The sequence below is a fragment of the Silurus aristotelis genome (genome assembly GCF_946808225.1).
Source record: "Silurus aristotelis genome assembly, chromosome: 4".
Classification (NCBI taxonomy): Eukaryota; Metazoa; Chordata; class Actinopteri; order Siluriformes; family Siluridae; genus Silurus; species Silurus aristotelis.
In genome coordinates this window covers 22,834,786-22,855,737 of record NC_139577.1, presented here as the reverse complement: position 1 = coordinate 22,855,737, position 20,952 = coordinate 22,834,786, and the positions used below count along the sequence as shown (strand labels likewise).

At 37.3% G+C, this 20,952-nt stretch overlaps 2 protein-coding genes across 2 annotated transcripts; one reads left to right on the top strand and one right to left on the bottom strand.

The window, feature by feature from the left end:
• Positions 1 to 702: 702 nt before the first annotated feature.
• Positions 703 to 9,218, top strand: LOC310724405 (L-threonine ammonia-lyase). The gene is made up of 11 exons (XM_083538403.1): positions 703 to 976; positions 3,063 to 3,423; positions 3,813 to 3,929; positions 4,558 to 4,799; positions 4,992 to 5,157; positions 5,456 to 5,555; positions 5,711 to 5,786; positions 6,615 to 6,740; positions 7,568 to 7,735; positions 8,117 to 8,174; positions 8,381 to 9,218. Exons 1-11 carry the CDS (start codon positions 873 to 875, stop codon positions 8,477 to 8,479), a joined length of 1,617 nt encoding a protein of 538 aa, XP_083394529.1. The 5' UTR covers positions 703 to 872; the 3' UTR covers positions 8,480 to 9,218.
• Positions 9,219 to 11,124: 1,906 nt separating this feature from the next.
• tmem254 (transmembrane protein 254) lies at positions 11,125 to 19,272 on the bottom strand. The gene is made up of 4 exons (XM_083538472.1): positions 19,111 to 19,272; positions 14,075 to 14,178; positions 13,930 to 13,989; positions 11,125 to 12,596 (listed from the first exon to the last, which is right to left on the bottom strand). Exons 1-4 carry the CDS (start codon positions 19,195 to 19,197, stop codon positions 12,473 to 12,475), a joined length of 375 nt encoding a protein of 124 aa, XP_083394598.1. The 5' UTR covers positions 19,198 to 19,272; the 3' UTR covers positions 11,125 to 12,472.
• Between the last annotated feature and the right edge of the window lie 1,680 nt (positions 19,273 to 20,952).

Below are 20,952 nucleotides of genomic sequence, written 5' to 3'. Positions count from 1 at the left end.
CACAGAAATTTCAAATCACTTTTAATGTTGGATTAGTGATTCATTTCATACTGGTATAAAAAATATTTTTTAATACGAATCTTTGCCTGATTGAACAAAAACAAAGATTCTATTTGTTTTTGTTTAGTTGGTTTATTAGAAATGCAATTGTATGCATATTTAATTAGATTAAGCCTCATTTGTGTAAATAAAGAAAATTCCAATACAAAACATGCTTATAAGCAATCCCTTGGTGAGGACTGATTGTGATTTCTATTGTTTGAATAAATACCATATTTTCTTGTTGTGTGTGAAATAAATTGGGAATATTTAAATGTAGACTGAAAAAATTGTTTGACAATTAGATTTAATTTAAGGACACCATTGTATTAATGTTCCTGATACAGTTTACTATTTTGTTCCACAAAATTTATTTTGTTCCACTATGAAATGGCTGAACTTATTCCCTGTCTAAGCCTGGACTGTCTGAGAACATACACACTGCTGCAGATGTTAACTACAGACAGACAATATCGTAGAGGAAAGTGGAATTGTCTCTTTCATCATCACAGAGAGACCTGAGAACATTGATTCTTAAGCGTTAAATCTCTATCTATCCAGTTATCTGATCATCCCACGTCATGGCTCAGTTTAAACTGGGTCTGAGACAGGAATAGAGTCCAAGGCTTGGCCAGCAGAGACCCAGAGCCCAGGAAGTGGCAGGTATTTGTCTATAGGTAATCCCTCTTAAATAGTCTCGGTGAGCACATTAGAGCCATGCAGTACAACAGAGTGAGTAGAACAGCACGCTGTTACTGCATCTGTACTTTCAACACACAGATTAAACCATATAAAAGCTATTGTCTCAATAACTCAATAACTCAAAATTCAGAATGAATTTCGCTGCCCAGTATTTCTTCACAAACTATGTGGCGGAGAACTCACCAGCACGGAAGGGATTCCGTGACATTGAGGACTACGACCCCTTCTGGCACAGGTGGGAAATTTCATTCTTAAATTCCTAGAGAGTCTCTGACCTCAAGGTTAGAGATTCTAACATTGTGTGTATTGTGTGAGAGTCTCTAACCTCAAGGAACCTCAAACGTGAAAGGTTCCTCTCAATATATTAATTCATTACTAGACTCTGTAGTTCTTACTCAGTTCTAGATTTCCCTGCCTGTGCTCATATTGACTTTTCCAATTAAAAACATCCTGGGCTCGTTATACACATAGCAGGCATTACCTCTTCCATATATACTATGTGTATATTACATAGAGGTTCAATATAATCCAAAACATATAATACACTTAAATTCATCTAATGCCAATCCAACACTGAGGGTCAGGACTTGACAACAATTACTATCCCAAAGGCAAAATCTTCTTGATTGTCTTCTCATATGGTTTTCTTGCCAATGTAGTGTTTTTGTCTTCCTACACTTCCCTAACATTTAAAAACATAGAAGCCTCCTCCTTATTTTCATATTTAATGTGCAGCACAATGTAATCTACTGCTCTGCATAATGTAACCCTTAGATCCTCACTTTTTTGTATGTTTTTGGTAATCCAGCATTTAGTAGATTATCTGCAGAGATGGCAACAGTACACACAGCTTTTACTTAAAAAGAAGTACAGATACTCATGTTTTAATAAGATTTTGGTAAAAATTGAAGTACTGACTACACTAAAGTAAAGAAGTACATGTACTTATGTAAAAAGTAGACATTACTACTACCTGTTTTAGTGTCACCCTGGTAACTGGACCTCACAACATATTAATTACATTAACACAAAATAATTAAAAATTGTGTTACCTAATGAATGTATCCAGGCTGAACAACCACCATATAGAACACAAGCAGAGTGAAGATGATGATGATGATCAGGTGATCGGGAATGTCTCTGGTCTCAGTCATGTTTACATCACTGACTCCCTCTGTCTCATCCAAGTTAACCCCAGACTTCCTGTTGCCTTCTGCCTGCTCATTTTTTGCCTCCTATACTAACCTACATCTGTGGTTTGGAAGAGCCAGGAATTCATACACCAGTGGTAGATTGAAAAGCCATGCAATTACAAGAACTAGTTAATGGGCTGAAAATGGCACGCAATCAGAAGAAATATTAATCTCAACAAATATATTAAAACTTAAGCAACGAGCCTGTTTTAAAAATGTAAGAAGTAGAAGGTACAGATATTTGTGTAAAAATTAAAGCATAAGGTTGTTTGAAAAATAAACAGTGAAGTACTGATAGCAGAAAAATCTACTTAAGAACAGTAACAAAGTATTTGTACTTCATTACATCCCATCTCTGATTATCAGTTACTGTTTTCATCTGTAGGATGAAAAAGTGTAGAAAATGAATCTGCATTACATACTGTAGTGTCCAACATTATCTGTATTAAGAACAATATTGAAGTGACATGCTCAATCAGATGATCTAATTCTCTCATTTATCTTGAGTGTGTAATGTTATCTGTTAAACCACAGAAATTGAATCTGTTTGGTCTGAAGTTTTTGGGGTGGTAACAGCAGAACAACACTCAATAATTCATTATTTATCATGATCATGTCTTCATATGAATGTTAAAAAAAAAATTAAGAATGTGTAATACCTTTCAAATGACATTGATTATGATTATGACACTGAAAGACAGACATTGTCTTTATGCCGGTGCTTTAAAGTTGACTCGAAAACAACAAGAATATCATTGTCAGATCAGTATATGTTATCAGCTCACACACACACACACACACACACACACACACACACACACACACACACACACACACACACACACACAATCTCTAGTATCACACTGAAAATAGAATTTGAAGAAAAATAGGTTGAGTACATCCTTAGCATTATCACTTCTTTTAATTGTCTTTTTTGATCTTTTTCTCTAAACATATGTTTCTTGGCAGCAGTTCCATAGATCGTTAGTCACTCCTGATTTAGTTAAGAAAGAAATCACTATATTTCCATCCAAATGTATTACATTCTCTTTATTTATAAACAAAAATATGATATGGAAAATGAATGAGGTACTTTTTTCTTTAACAAAGATTTCTGCCTTTCTTCAGCAATAATGATCAGCCTTTGAGCAGCAGCATAAAGTCATGCTCCTTCCATGAAGGCAGATGCCAAAAAGACATCATCATCAGCAATGGAGTTCTTTCCCATCGGTCCACCCTCATCTGCCCAGAGCGTCTCCGAGACTTTGGTGCTGAAGAGTACTTGAATGGAGACGTGAGACCCTTTATAACCAAAGTGATGGAAGTGCCTGAGATAAAACTGAAGGCACCTCCTAAACCCGCCATCAAAATCAACAAGGACTACATGCCTTCACTCAAGCCACCTCTTGCTGAGTGCCTTGTCTTTGAGGACATTAGTGCAGCAGCATTAAATATCCAACAGTCAGGAATTCAGAAGACCCCCTGCACAGTATGTCAACCAATCTCAGTTGCTAGCAGGACTTGAAAAATGGCCACCCGCATGAGCAACATGCATAAACATTTTGACAAGATATTCTTTAACCTCTAAACAATATTCTGGCCCGACTCAATTTTTTGTCTAAACAGCTAATATAAAGATAAATGGCCTGTTTGTTTTTTAAAAAAATATTTTCAGTTTAGAAACATTTAAAACTTTTTGGAGGAGGTGAGAAGGTTTGTTTGGGATTGGGGTTGTGTCCTGCTGGTTTTCATACTGTAAATACTTGCTGCCTTCATGCTTAGTTTCAGGAAGAATGAAAAACATTCAGAGGTCTTGAATAAACAAACTATTATCCAACTCTGATGCAGAACAAACAAGTTATCTGTTTTGCTTTTTAGTACTCTAGATTATCCAAACTCTACGGAATGGAGATTTATCTGAAGAAAGAGTACCTCCACTACACAGGTTCAGTAAAGGAGAGAGGAGTTTTGTATCTGCTGTCTTCCCTAAAACAGGTAAAATTTGCATTAATTCAATAAAATGATTTTGAGTAAATCAGTTTAAATTAATTAGGTGAGAAAAGTAAGTGGGAACTTATGAAGGACAATATTTAAAGCCTTACATAAGTTTACTTTAAAGGAAAAAGCTCCCAGCTCAAGAATGGATTCCATGTAGTTTTCCTTTGAATTCTCCATTTTTCTTCATCTGTCTATAAACATATTGCTATATAGATTGGCTACATTTAAATGGCCCCATATGTTGTGGAATATTCACTGGATCCACTTCAACCCTGAACCAGATGAGGTTTCAATTCCTATAAAAAATAAATAAATAATAATAAAAAAATAATAATCATTACACCTGTCATGTAACGAGTTGCATTCTTTATACCAATTTAATAGCTTTACCCAATGCACCTCCATCTCCCCACCCCAGGACCTGAAGGGTCAACAATTAGTTTGTAAATGTCATCATTGTTCAAATGATTTTGTCCCCTTCCTTTACTCCAAGAATATCCCTAAAGTAAATAAAAAAAAATTAAGAACCTTTAAATTACGCTAAGTTTAAACAAAACTGCCACACAATTCTTTATGCAAATTTGTTCAATATAAAAAATATATATATATTTGCCCATTTTTGCAGGACCAGCAGAAGAAAGGTGTCATTGTGGCCACAGACTGTAATTTCTCCATGGCAGTGGCTCACCATGCAGTGGGGCTGAACATCCCAGTCTTTGCAATAATGCCTGCCTACATTTCTCCTCCACGGCTGCGCATGTACCGGGACTATGGGGCCATGGTAATCTCCTATGGCAGCACGGCACGGGATTCACAAAACCATGCTCGCCATCTGGCCAAGGAGAATGGCTACCTTTGCCTAGAAGAGTGAGCGTTTTTTCAATTCAGTACCACACATTTTAATCAAGAATACATTATACACATTAAGTGTGTTACATTATACATTAAGTGTGTATTATTATTCTTTCCTCAGTAGTTTGGATTAGTTTTTTTTGTGTGTGTGTTCATTCAAGCATTGATTCAACCACCTACCCATCTGTCTCCCTCTCCACCTTGCAGGAATGATAGTATAGTGTACCTGGCAGGTTTGGGTACAGTAGGCATAGAGCTCTATGAGCAAGTGCCCAAGCTGGACGCAGTCATTGTGCCTGCTGGGGGACAGAGTGGAGTGCTGGTTGGGACTGCAGCTGCCATCAAACACCTAAACCCTCACATCTCAGTTATAGTATTTCTGAACATTGTTCTTAATCACTATAAAAATGCAGTCAAGTTTATCATTTAAAGCTTATTCTTAGATGTTGTCAAGGATTCAGAGATGACAGATGGTTTATGCCCGAATTAGTTTAAAGAGGAAACAAATTGGTACATCTGGTAGAGTATATTTTTAATAATTATAGTTATAGCTATTGAACGATAACAAATCATGAATCAAATGGAAAAAAAGCCCAGAAAAAAATATACAGGCCATTATCACTGATGAATTATCACTTATTCAAGATATTGTTTTTTTCCCCCTCTGACAGGGTGTAGAGACAGAAGAGTTTCCACTTCTACTACAGTCCCTCAGAACAGATTCTTTTGCCAGTGATTTCTCGCACAACACAAATAACAAGCTATATAGAGGTATATGAGTTTTCTCCTGCCTTCTGCTTCTCACTTGCCAGCGAATCATATTTTACTTTCAATCTTTTTTTCTTTCTCTTTTCTCCCTTATCTAATTATGATGAGATTCCACCTTTAGACATGGCTTTGACCTGAGCTCTTGCTTTGTTTCACAGATTTCACACAGCACTCTTTAGGAGCACACACTTTGCTAATGGCCAAGAAAATGGTGGATAAAATGATCTCTGTCAGGTATAATGTCTTTTTTATTGCACCTGATTCTGAGTTATTAAAAACATTGTATTCCAATTAAGGTATTCTGAGATTCACCTCTAAGTAAACTTGGTTTTAACATAAAAAATAAATGTGACACAATGGGATTCACTTATCAAGCTGGATACAAACTCATATCATAATTAGTATATCAGTATAACTCATTTCATAATTGACTTGGGGGTAAAGCAATCCATAAGTGAAAACTTAAGCTTTAAGCATTTGCTGCTTTCAGCTCTCTGTGGGTTTTATATTATATGGAGATTTGTTGGGATCACTAAATACAAATCAGTTGTGCCAAGACCACGCTGGCATTTTACAGATGATTGGCATCAATCAGCAATAACAACAAGTGGATGTGTATATATTTTGTTCAATTTGTTCAACCAAAACATTAACACACAACTTTGCTACAGGATGGTCTGTGAGGCCCAGCATTCCCAGTTGGATTAAAACCATAATGGAAACATTTGTTTTAATATTTGTACAGCTACAAAGAATGAATAAACAAGGCAGAAACACATAAGTGCTACACGAAAAAGCTTTCGGCAGACCAAGAAAAAATTAGAGGGCATTCTGTTAGAAATCTAAACGTCTTTAATAGTTTTTTTTTTTTTTTTTTATAATTTACCTTGATAGCATTCATGGTGATTTGTTAATTCAGATAAGATCAACATAATATGATCTTGGAGCACAGTTTCAATACAACATATACTTTATATATATATATATATATATATAAACATTTATTTTATTTTTTATTTTTTATTTTTTTTAATTGATCATGATTGATTGTTCTAACCATAGAGAGAAAGACAATTTGGTGGCCATGCTGAGGATTCAGGAATATGAGCACACCATTGTAAATACTGAGGGAGCCATGGGACTGGCAGCCATTTTGGCTGGTCAACTTCCAGAGCTAAAGGGTAAAAGGTAAGCTGCACTAAAATCATTTTTACATAAACAGCATAAGATCCATGAAGTTACTGAGCAACTTAAGAACTATGAGGATGGATTACAGTCTGAATGCAGCTAGAATGGATTAGGACTACAATAGGCATTAACAGTTCTGCATTTAAGCACCCATCAGTGAACAGTTCACTGAACAGCACACCTCAACAATGTGAAAACCATAATGAATGGACATTAGGTGCCACCCAGATGAGAATGTTTCCCTTGTGAGTCTGGATCTTCTCAAAGTTTTTTTCCACATACCCTCTCAGGAGCTATGTTCTTGCCACTGTCCTTGCCACTGTCCTTGCCACTAGCTTGCTGATTAGGTATAAGTTTTATAATCAATTAATCCCTGGAAAAACTTCTTTGGGACAATGTACATTGTTTAAAGCGCAATACAAATAAATTTGAATTGAACTGAATTTAAGGGCCAGTCAGTGGGAGTAATCCAAATGGAGTTGACACTGTAGATGACATTACAGTGTTGTTACACTACACTAGAAGTATAAGAAATAATGTAAAAAATTCTAAATGGGGTAATACAGTGAAATTTCATTATTCTGGATAAAGACTAAATATACTTATTGATATCAGCATCATTTTAATAGCAACGCCTTTAAAACTATATGTAAAATATGAGAACTTTTCGAAACATTTAAAATGAAAGTTGACAAGTAGTATCAGAACAATTGTTTTAGCTATTGACTACTCTGTGTGTGTGTGTGTGTGTGTGTGTGTGTGTGTGTGTGTGTGTGTGTGTGTGTGTGTGTGTGTGTGTGTGTGTGTGTGTGTTTGTGTCGTTACAGAGTGGCAGTGGTAGTTGCCTGTGCTAACATGGAGCTGGACATGGTGAGGGATTGTATAGACAGAGCTCTGGTGCTAGACAACCGTGTGAGCCGCTTCACTGCTCAGCTGGAAGATGGGCCAGGAGACATGGCTAAATTGCTGAATATACTGGCTCGGGAAGATGTCAGGTCAGTGAAACTGACATTTATAAACATTTATCATCAGCAATTAATTATTATTACAAGATGATGACAAGATGGTGATTGAACAGATTAGTTACAGCAAAGGGAAATTATTTCGTATGCTAGAGTGTAGAAAAACAAATCCTGTGCAATTGTGTGCTTCCAAGTTTATGGTAACCGGTAATGTATGAAGTAGGACAATTTTAAGTCAAACACAGATAAAGATGAATGAATTATGGCTAAATATGTTACTGCTTTATCAGTGAAAGAATAAGAAAATCCAACACAAATGCTGCACTGAATATAAAAAGGTTATTGACTAGTTCTGTTTCATAGGGACTAGCTATTTGTTTCATGTGTCACTGACATTTGCACATGTTTCTTCAGGCTGTTGGATATTTGCCACCGGAGGTACAGTGATAGGGTAGATCTCTTCAAAGTACAGGTGAGAAATCGTTTCCTGTGTCAACAGTCTATCCCTGCCTTATTTCCATGCATTGCATAATAGAGGCTTAAAGACGTCACCCATGCTGTTTGTACATGCTTAAGCAGTCAGTAAACAGTACAATCACATCCTATTAACACAGGGCTGCTTAACCAGAAAGGTTTTTTTTTCTGTAGGCCAAGTCTGTGCTGTGTGTGTTTGAACAGGTGGAGTGTGTTGTGGAGCTGAAGGATAAGAGTCAGAACTGCCATCTACACAGGACATTGTCTGGTCTCTACCCCACACTGCACTGGCTGGATCAGTGAACTTATCCTAATGACTGCTGTACTGACCATCTGTGTTTTCGTGTGAACGTGTGCACACATCATGACTAGCTTTTGCAAACTCAATCACTAGTTCTTACTTAAATTTCTCTCTGGGATGATTAAAGTGATCTATTTATCTATAGACAAAACACAAACATGGCACGAACAGACACAACAAAGGAATACATAAACACACACAGGATAAACATCAGATACATACATATTCATGAGGTCAATGTTAATGTAAAGCAATTTTTTTTTTTTGCAGCAATATTTCTAGTTATGTTTGTGTAAGCTAATTTCAGCCAGAACTCTCAGGATGAAGATGGCAAGGTTATTTATAGGCGTGTAGACAGACTTGCTCTGTTCAAACTTAGAGACGTTAAGAACAATGCTTTAGTTAATGGAGTAAAAGGGACTCTGGTAGCAGATCTATACAGGTGATGCAGAGAGGTGGCAGGTGAAATAGCATGACGTATGGCACACGTGGTGCCCGTCTCTTTTTTTCTAGTTAAGTTACGCAGATAGAGAAGCACCACCAATAGGCTGTGGCACCAGTGTCGAGAAATCCTCTGAGTGTGTGGATATAGTTTCAGAGCTGAACTGGATTAATCAAAAAGATTAGAAGTGGCATTTATTAATTTTGCTTTATGTATAATGAATAAGGGGCAAATACTTTACTATTCTGCAAATGTATAGAAAATGTAGATGTACAAAGATTATATGTGTGTTAACTCTGTGTTCTTGTATTTGTGTGGTGTTTATCAATCAATCAATACCCACTTATTGTTATATAAGGACTCATAAGAGTTTAAACATCAGAATGAAGAATGATTTCCTGGGAAATTCAAACACAACAGTTTTCAGATCATAGACAGACTGGTGAAAAGAAAAAAAAGACTGTGTGAAGGGTGTGCAGGCTGAAATACCCTGCTTGATGAGAGATTAGAAGAATATGATTACTGGATTCAGCTGTAGTAACTACATAAATGTGCATGTGTATAAATGTTCCCGATAATGTAGACACTTAGATGTCTATCTTAGATAAACACTTAGATAGAGAGAGGGAATATATTACTACTTCTAGCCGTCTGTGTATAAGTCTCATGACTGCAACTCACTCCATAATGACCTTTTAATACTGTGTGATATGCAGAGTGAATGACACGCCGCCAACCAGCATCAGCTGTCATTCACTCTTCCAACCATCCTTCAAAATGCTAAACACAGGATGGCTCCTATCTTGGTGTGTGAACATTAGCTCTCAGCCACATCACATAAATATTATTATCCATGTTAAGATCCGCTGCAGAGGGAGATGTGTGTTGAGATGGATTGTGGAACCAAATTGGTGCAGCGTGGACGTCATTCTCTTGAGTAAAGACTGGAGAGAGTGCTTGGAGTGAGGGGTGATTAGTGCAACCTAATCTTTTAAGTCCATTAGCTAAGGTCATTCTGTCCCATAGACCCACAACCAAATGCAGGATATGACATGCCCTGAAATAGATGGACAGACTGGCCACTGCAGTCTTCTCAAAACTGAAGATTTGTAGTAATAGAGCTATTATCTTGGTCCTGCTCTGCAATACAAATGTGCTGGGCTTAGCTGTGCTGGATAAGAAAGTGCACAAAATATGCATGCATTTGTGCGATTCTACAAAAGGTCATTTGATTTTCTCTTGTGAAATACCAACTGACGTCAAAAATAAGTCTTAATGTTGCTTAGAAATATGTGCAACAAAAGCTTCTTTTGTTATTGTTCAAGAAGGTGGTTGTAGCATGGCTGAAGCACAGAGGAATTAACGTTCTCAATCTTGCAGAAAAAAGAACAAGGTTAAGCTTAGTGATGAATCAAATGCAGTCAGTGTGGGTTTTAAGGTCTTTTAATGTTTAATAAATCAAAGCTGAAGCTCTCCACTTTAATTCTGCAAAGAAAGTAAAAACAGCTGCCAAATGCTTTCAATTTCTTAAGTCTGATTATACATTTTAGTTGAGGGAAAACATGCAGGTAGTTGAGTTGAAAGAGGCAGATGTAGAGGACAGGGGGTATGGAGACGGATGATCCGCTGTGGTGACTCGAAAGAAGTAGTAGTTGTTTCTGTTATGAATTAATAGATTTACATATTTCCCCTAAATAAATTCTAAAACAGGAGACCAGTTTGTATGCACATCTTATTTTGAACCTTATAAATGTACATTAACAGCAATTAAAAAGACAGCATCACCCAGAAATACTTACAATCGCATTTATCAAACTGCGCAGTTTAGGGGTGAGGGCCTGGTTCAAGAGCCCAGCAGTAGCAGCTTGGTGGTGCTGGGATTTTAACTGGTATCCTGAACCTTCTGATCAAAAATCCTACATTTTACTCACTGAATGACCACTTCCCTAAGAATGATGTTCAAGCCCAGATTTGTCAGTCACCTGTGACCTGGAGGTCTGGAAAATCCCATGGCATGGTGCTGTGGCTGAATTTTTGCCAATAATGGATTCTGGGTTTGAAACCACTTTGAAGGATGAGAACAATCAGTCAGCCTAAAGATGTCTAAAACCTTGTGCTTTCATCGCACAAGGAAATGTCAGGCTTTGGATCGCTATGTGTAACATATTTCGAGAAAGTTTATAGATCATGACAAAAGTCATAAAATATTGGAATGCCAAGACTTTATTAAAAAACAAAACAAAAACAAAACAAAAAAAATCAATCAAGTCAAGTTTATTTGTATAGCGCTTTTCACAACAGACATTGTCTCAAAGCAGCTTTACACAAAAAAGCTTTCTTAAGATGATGTGCTTTCTTATTCATAAATAAGTCATTCTTCATTTCATCAAATTCAACAATTTCAATTCTTCTTCATTGTAAGGAAAGCTTTAAAAATCATGCTTCAGTAAAACCTGTAAGCTGTTGCTTCACTCCAGCTCCAGTGCTGTGATTAATAGCGGATGTCAGACTTGTGTTTAGTTGTGATGTAGCTGGACTACGTGACTCGGGTTCAGCAGGAAATCAATTGTGGAAAATGCACCAGATAGTTTGTGTGGTATCTTTTGTTTGCTGTAGCGTTTAAACTAACTGTCATCTGGAATGATGTCTGGAATAAGAATGCATTTCCAAGGTGGCACAAGTACAACCTATGTGTAATTGAGGGCATTTGGGAAAACTTATGACCAGCTGCAGCCAGTTTAATATTGGACTTCTTAGAGAAAACTCTAACATTACAGAGTAATCACAGGAAGAAGTTTCTTATCAAAAGAGCTGCAACCTCCCTCGACAAATAATACTTAAATATTGATCGATGTATTCTTTATCTAATTATTAACATAAATAAAGAAGGAGTTGATCCTCAGTTAAATTATATTAAATCGGATAAAGACTTTTGATCTTGTTTGTGTTCAAGCTTGTCAGATAAAACCATTTGAGTACAATTTTAGTTTAGTACAACTTTAAAACAACTTTCTAATCATGTTTGCCAAATTTATCCCAATGTTTGACATGTCCATTGTCCATTCAGGTGGCCTGCTCTCCAATCTGTGACAGCACCAATAATTTGTGTGGGTGAAGGCATAGTTTATAGTCTGTGAATCATGTCTCTGTGAAATTGCTAACTGCCGAACTGAAATGATAAAACTCCCACCAAATGAGAGCTTGAACTCCAAGTCATGATCAAAGTATGAAACAACAATTTTTAGCTTACAATCTTAAAATTAAAATCTAAAACCTCTACAGTAAAGCTAACTATTCTAGCTGATTTATGGTGGTTATTATGAAAGTCTTTTATTTCTAAAAAACTTTATTCATCTAAGGAATGTTGGTGGCTTCATGAAGTTGCTGTAAGAGGTGTTACTGCCCATAAATCTCACGGTCATATCAGGTTTATCAGAATAATCCTGTTTTTGAATTATGCGCCTTATATTTGGCTTTGATTAGAACGCTCTAATCCTGATTAATCCATTGGAAAATAGGGTTCTGTTTCAGAGCAGCGCCTGCCTGCAGCTGCTCAGTGCCGTTTGGCGCGACCGCCTGCCTTGTATTTGAGGAGCAAAGCCAGAGATGCAAAGCCAAACAAAAGTGTCTGAACAAACCACAGGAGCCGTGTTGATGGACTGTCGATGCCTTTATCACTGCAGAGATCAAGACAGACAGCGTAAGCAATGGTTAAGTTACAGTGATGCATAAAGTGATGTAACGGCACAAGATTTTATGACAGTCTACTGCCCCCGTGTGGGAAGCGATGAAAAAGTATTACTACTCCAGTTTTTGAATTTCCCATTCAGTGTGGATACATACACTGTTCTCTTTAAAATATATATATCATTTTTTTTCTTTTTTTCTTTTCTTTTATAGCATTATAATATTTTACCTACTATACAATAGTTAAAAACATTTCTTTTTAATTATTAGCAAAACACCCTCCCTGTCCATTTAAAAAAGGAAGAAAGGAACATCAGCCAGTCATGTGGCAGCATTGTAATGCAAAAATCAGGCAGATACAAGTCAAGAGCCTCAGCTAATCTTCATTCCACACATCAGAGAAAAATGTGACCTCAGTGGTATGTGCCATGGTTGTATGTGCCAGATGGGCAGATCTGAGTAGTTCAGAAACCTGCTGATCTTCAGGGATTTGATATACTAGTCCCAAGAGTTCAGACAAAATGGCACTAAAACAAAAATTTAAAAAAAGCAGCAAATTTGTGACTTTTTTCAAATCTTCAGCTATCCAATTTTGGTAAAACTGTACACACTGTAGCCTCTGGTTTTTCTTTTTGGCTGAGCAGAGTGGAATCTACTGTAGTCTGTTCTGCTCTTGATTAGCATCTGATTAACTTTATGCACCATGCTGGTGCCACATGACAGGCTGAAGTGGATAACTACCTGAATGAGCAGGTGTACATGAGTGCCTATTAAAATGGCCAGTGGTATATAATACTGATCGCAGGTGTATGTGCACAGGTTTCAGGCACTACAATCACTATTTATATTTATACTACATATAACAATTTTGTAAAATTATTATGGTAAATGTAGGTAAAGAAGAAAAAAATACACATTTTAATTGAGTCAAACATACATATGCTTCTTAAAACCCACTAAATCAGACTAATATCTGTTAAGACACATTATACCACAGAACTGTTTAATTTGCAAATCAGATTTGCCAGAAGTTGCTTAATTTTCTATAGTAGTAGCTCTTAAAACAATTCTGCCGGTAAATTAAAGCTTCAAATTCTCATATGCTCATTCTAATACATTATCATCGGTATAGTAACAGTTAACATGGGGTAGAGAGGGAAATAACACTTTGGTACATGTGGTTTTTCATGCCACCTCACTGTTAGTTTAGTTATTTTCCTATAACTGCATAACCTCATTGTGTTTTATTCATTGCTTGCTAATGATCCACAGAAACCAAAATGCTTTTTCCCCATTTCTATCATATTTTCATGCACCGCTTACCTGCAAACTTTCAGTGCCACCAGAGCTTCACAAAAATGGACAGCCCAAGCAAGCCACCATCTGAAACACACCCAACACATAAACCAGAGCTGTCACAGGCAGAGGGTCTTATAAAGGACACCACATATACAGAAGAGAGACTCACCCCTTGTACATGAAACTGTGATATTCCTTGACCAGGTACTTTGTGAGAGCACCAAGTGGACCCAGTGTGTCATAAGGGAGTTTCTGTGGCCAGAACACGGCCCACTGAAAAACACAAAATGTGATTCTCTTATACTCTTATGCATACATACATACATACATACATACATACATACATTTAATAGACAGTCTGTGTTTAAACTGTGTTCTCACATTCAAATGATGTGAAAATCAATGCTACGGCAAAATCCTACTGCTATTATTTGTGCCTATATATGACAGTATAGAATTTGTGCCTGTACATCTGAAGTTCATTTGGGCAGATTTTTTTTTTTTTTTTTTTGCCGTCATCACCAGTAATGATTAGGATGTGAAATACATTTGCAGGTGTACTGACTGGACACAAGGTGGATTATTAACTTTTCCAAAAGGAGCAATTAAAAAAAAAGTAGCATGTCTAATCAGTGTAAGAGTTTAAGTTCAAGTTTATTTCTATAGCGCTTTTCACAATGGACATTGTCTCAAAGCAGCTTCACAAAAATTCCCTGATGAGCAGCAGCGACTGTGGCAAAAAAAAGCTCCCGTAGATGTTATGAGGAAGAAACCTTGAGAGGAACCAGACTCAAAAGGGAAACCATCCTCATTTGGGTGACATCAAGAGTGTAACTATAAATCGTAAAACAATACAAAACACTGAGACCCACCATGAGCACCTTAGTGTGTGATCGTGAGTAATGTCCTTTCTACAGTCTTATGCAGTCAGTTGACTTTGTGGAACCAGGAGCTACTGAGCAACTGATAAAATAGCTCAACTTTTGAGATCATTTAAAGATCCAACACCAGCTTCTTCATGCCAGAGCCTTTAAACATTTGAAGAGGTCCAATGTCCAAACTCTACATAAAGTGCGATCCAAATGACGCTGGTACGGGCTACTTCTTTGAAGGTCCACAATCTTTATGAGGTGGGAGGTGACTGGAGCTGGCACAACCTCAGGATGCCTCAGGATGGGTAGAGAAAGAGAAGCAGTGGAGAGGAATTAGCGTAGCTGCTGTTCATAATATTAACAAGCACAAGTTGATAATGTGCATGTAATCAGATGTACTGGAGCACAAGGTTATGATATGTGATGTGTGTCATGTGTAGGACTCGCTAAAAAGATACGTCTTTAATCTGTGCCAAAACTGGGAGAGTGTATCTGAGCCCCGAACACTGTCAGGAAGACTATTCCAAAGTTTAGGAGCTAAATGTGAGAATACTCTACCACCTTTAGTGGACTTTGCTATTCGAGAAACTACTAGAAGTCCAGAGTTTTGAGATCTGGAAGAGTGTGATGGATTATAGCGTTTTAGAAGACTGGATAGATACATGGGATCTAAACCATTTAGGGTTGTGTAGGTAAGTAGCAATAATTTGTAGTACAGTGGTCCCCTGGTTATCGAACGGCTCGGATATCGAACATTCCGGTTAGCCAACGGTTTTCCGAAAGAAATTTGGGTCCGGGGAACGAACAAAGTTCCAGTTATCGAACGCCACCCACGCTGCCCAACCCAGCGCGAGGGGAAGAAACTGCTTCCGCTTCAACCATCGCTGAGTAAGCATCTATCGCAAATTCTGTTTGTGAACAATATTAGTGATTTTAGTGGTAAGTACAGTAATCATTTTGTTTCTTACTCTTGTAAAGGTGTTAATTTATACTTTTACCGAGCCAACACAAAATACCCGCAGAGATCGGGATAATCCGGTAAAGGGCAGTCCGTAAATAATATCCACAGTGCTTTACGGAGGAAGCCCGATTGCGATGAGCTCAATATGGGTGGGGGAACAGGGCATTCCCTGAAGCACCAAGGTATGACAGCCACTGAAGGGGCTGTCATACCTTGGCACTGGCAGGGGGATTCCTGACAGTATTAATACGGCTAAAAACAGGAAAAAATGGTTAATTATTGGGTATTGGTGGAGTTCGGGAACGGATTTATTGGTTTTCCATTATTTCTTATGGGATAATTAGGTGCGGTTTTCGAACATATCGGATTGCGAATGGTTTTAAGGGACGAATTAAGTTCGATAACCGGGGGACCACTGTATATTCGAAACTTAAGAGCTACACATAGGAGAGTGATAGCTCAGTGTTTAAGGTTAAGGCTAGTAATTGGAAGGGCAGGGGCTTAAGCCCTGGAATCACCAAGCTGCTGCTTTTGGGCCCTTGAGAAAGGCCCTTAGCCCTCTGTGCTCCAAGTGTGCTGTATCATGGCTGACCCTGCGCTCTGACCCCAGCTTCTGAACAAGCTGGCATATGCAAAGAAAATAATTTAACTGTGCTGTAATGTATATGTGGCAAATAAAGACTATTCTATTCTACAGTATATAGACACAAAAGCAATGGTTTAGTGTTGACTGAAAGTGCTACCACTTGTTTACCATGTTTGGTATTCAGAGGAAACACGGCAAGGAGCCAGTGAAGCGTTACAAACTTGAAATACTTGGGGGGAAAAGAGAAAATTCCTTGCATTTGTGTGCAAAGGTCCCACTCTTTATTCAATCCAATCCTTATTATCAGAGGTGGGAAGTTAAGTTTTTTACACTAATATCTGCATTTTCTACTTCTTACATTTTCAAACCAGGCTCGTTACTTTAGTTTTAATATGTTTGGTGACATGACCAATATTTCTTTCCTTATTTTTTCAGCCCATCAACCTATTTCCTGTCATTGTGCTGCTTTTTCAACCTACCACCTAAGACGTATTATTTCCAGCTCTCACGCACCACAGACGTAGTTTATAATACTAACAATAAGCAGAAGGCAACAAGAAGTTTGGGGTTAACATGGATGAGACAGAGTGAGTCAGTGATGTAAACATGACTAAGACCAGAGACATTCCTAATCATCTTCTCTCTGCTTGTGTTCTATTTGGTATTAATATATTAATATGATGTGAGGTCCAGTTACCAGCAGGACACTAAAACAGGTAGTAGTAATGTCTACTTTTTACTGAAGTAGATGTCAGAACCCAAACTTCTTTACTTTACCTTGAGTGAAAAAGTATAGTAAATACTTTAACTTTTACCAGAGTATTTTATAAACATTAGTATCTGTACTTCTACTTAAGTGAATGATGTGTGCACTATCACCATCTCTGCTTATTATTATCTCCATGAGACCTTGTGATATAATGCATTGCTCAACCTTAAAATGTTAACCCATACATCTAATATGGCCAGCCATTACTGCTGGTTTATATCTAAAGCTACATTTGGCTGTTTTCTTGAAATGTTGCATGCTATCACTATTTCGGGCAAATTAAACATAATGACAAACTACTGCTTCAATATCTTTAGGCTAGGCCATTTTAGTTTATAAGGCAAGCCACATAATACACATTAATAGCTCTAAATATAAAAGTTATAGTAAATGATGCATCAAACATTATTAAAATTTCTATTTTGCGAACTTGCAATATAATTATTTCAACAAAACAGAAAATGGTTTAATATTTGTGAAGGTTTACCACAGGCTGTGGACTCTCCCACAGTTCAATGTACGGTTGACCAAAATATAATCAATAACTGACTGAAGTTTAATGAATTGAAGTTGGCTGGTGGGGAGTAACTGCAGTGACAAGACAGAAAAGCCAGAGAACATGTATCAACAAATTTAATCGTTGTATTTTCTGAAATAAAACTCAGCAGTTATATGGAGTCCTTCATTTTTAACACTTTATAAGGTTCCCTGGTGGTCTAGTGGTTCGGATGCGGCGCTCTCACCGCTGCGGCCCGGGATCGATCCCCGGTCAGGGAACCAACCCCAGCCATTAAGGTTGCACAATCCTTAGTGCCGGTCCCAAGCCCGGATAAATGGGGAGGGTTGCGTTAGGAAGGCATCCAGCGTAAAAAACATGTGCCAAATCAAACAATGCGGATGGTCCGCTGTGGCGACCCCTAAAGGAAGAAGCTGAAATAACGTTTTATAAGAATTCCAGCGTTTTCTTCTACATATGTACTATCTGGGTAGAACTGCTGTCTTGTGCTGTTGTATTGCAGTCCATTTTGATGTGTTAAATGTTTGTTTTGCATTGGTGGTGTGTGTGTGTATGTGTGGGCGGGGGGGGGGGGGGGGGGGGTTGGGGGAGATACAGTATCTTGTGTTTCTCAATTTGAAACGGAAGTTGATGGATGGTCTTTTGTTTATAAGTGGGTTGATTTGATGCAATTGGTTATCTGAACTGTTCCCATTCGCATTATTAGTTTATTATTGATTTGAGGTTTGATGGTGGGATTTTAGACAGATTGGGTCTCTGTCTCCCATAATGAGGGTTTTCTGAGCAGCAGTATCTGCCTGTTTAATGTCATATAGTCCAATATGTCTTGGTATCCAGCAGAAAGAACAATGTTCTAGTTTTGTCTCTGTAGTTCAGGGAGTCCACCTTAAATAGATGGCTGACAATTATGGTATGTTCAGTCTTTAGGGGTTCAAGTGTTTGGAGGGAAGATTTTGAGTCTGTTTAGACACAAACAAGTATTAAACAGGTGATAGGATTTTTTTTTTTTCCCAGTGAAAGAGGGAGATGCACTTTATAAGCCCCATCACTCAACCCCAACACACACACCAAAACAACTATTCATCCACTGTGCTACCTATTATTTGACTAAAGCTGCAATTCAGGCATTGTGTTTGCACTGGTAGAGTAACTTTATATACCTTACACACGTGAATAATGCAGGACCATGAGCCTGGACAGATGCACTTTGTCCTTCACACACCCGTTCACTCTTTATCTCAAATGTGATGAAATGCTTCACCTTAACTCCAGACAACGTCCATAATACAATACACACTTCACACAAACACCACAAACTTCCAATTTCAACAACATTTCAGCATCACACTATCAGAGCCAGCAGGTTCCATCACACTGCTTACTACTGTAATAAACAGAAATAGAAAGCAATCCCAGGAGAAAGGAAACTGCACAGAGATGAATGAAAAGTTTCTTTCGGAGGCTTTTAGCTTCTATTTCCGGTGATAAAATGCAACTCACTGTGTAGTAGGACATGGACAGAGTTACAGTTACTATCCAGAACAGACTGGCCCTCCGGAAATACGAGCTGCCGTCACTTTTAGCCATTTGTGATGCAAGTCTGCAGCCCCTGTGAACACCGAGCCGCTCTCTAGCCACAGGACTCACTGAGCGGATATGGGAAACGCCGGGCTTTTAAACAACTGGAAACGACCCTTTCAAAATTAAAGTTTGAAATGACGTGGCACGCGCTTGTCAACTGTAGCTCAAAATACAGACCAAGAATCAGTCACTGTCTAAAATCTCCAAAATGTGTTATCGAACCTGTTGAGGGGAAAAGCGAGTACTGGAGAGGGTTATTATTATTTATACAACCACTCATTATTATCATTATATGAAATAAAAATAAAATATAAAAAAAAAGAAACATTTGGGTTAAGAAGTAGGAATTTGAACAAAGTTGTCAAACTTAAGGTCTAAGTACCAAATACAGGCTTTTTTTTGTTGTTGTCTGTGGAATAGTCTAAATATGATATTGAGGTTGTAGTACCAACTTGACAAACATATTGACACAAATCTACACGTAACCTGTAGGGGCACAGGGGGTGACCAAGAACCAGTCAGGGGGGCCCATGGGAAAAGTCATGTGCCACAACACAAGTTGAATGACATAAAAATGGGCATTGCATAAGTGCGTGGATAACACATCTCTGTTGTCAATAACAACATTATTAAAAATCGACATTATATGTTTTATTGTTTACCAAATTACTGCAGACTATTTGCACACATCCTTAAGTAGAAGTACAGATACAGATGTTTTAAAAGACTCTGGTAAAAGTTAAATTACTGACTGTACTTTTTACGCAAGTTAAAGTAAAGACATATGGGCTTTGACAAACAAGTAAAAAAGTAGCAGTTAATCCCATTTATTTGTGATTAACTTAATCACACAATTTTATCTGTGCTAAATGTACCTTAAATTAATACTTTTCAAGTTTATAATACTTTAATCAGCACAGGCATGGCCATTTATGCAAATGTATGTTTATTATTAGTGAAACCAAACTCAACAGAGCATGAAGATAAAGTTGTTGTAAATGTTTTAAAGAAATTGTGGTGTTTTTAATTACGTCAGTCATCAGGACACCAAACAGAACCTTTGCTATGGTTTCACACAGGCGGGTTATGATCTGATACCAGGAAAACTAACTTTCATACTGATTAAATAATCGGAGAACATTTGTTTTTTCGATTTCTACACACATATGTCTGTGAGGGTAAGTATTCACGGAGATTTGGGTTGCTTTATTTGTGTGTCTGTTTAGAAAGATGAGCAGAGAGCGTCTGCTTTCTTTCTTTTTCAAAAGCACAGCGTTTTGTTATAAGTGTACACAAATAAAAGTAGACCCTTTACAGATTCGAATGATGTATTGCTTTTATCTGTATGATCAAAAAAAAAAAAAAAAAATAGATTTGTTTGAGGGAAAAATGGCACAAAACTCTCCGGCGTGTTTGTTGACCCCATGAGGGATTTTGGTGCTCGATTTGAGATTTGGCACATCAATACAATCGTGTACTGATTAAAAAATAAAAAAAAAATATGTGAACTTATTTTTATTATATCCGAGTAAAGAATAGACGTTGTAAATAAACATGTATTGTGTTAAAGGTTTAACTTTCAACCTCTTTTATATTTATTTATATTTTAATAAAAATAGTCGAACAAATGTGCACTGCATTAATTGCACTTTAAAAATAGTAGCGTTAAAGTGACCGTCCTAATTAATACAAAACGAATTTGAAATTAGTTTGTGCCCTAATTTTCACCTCTAGACTTAATTTGTTGTATAATAATTATTA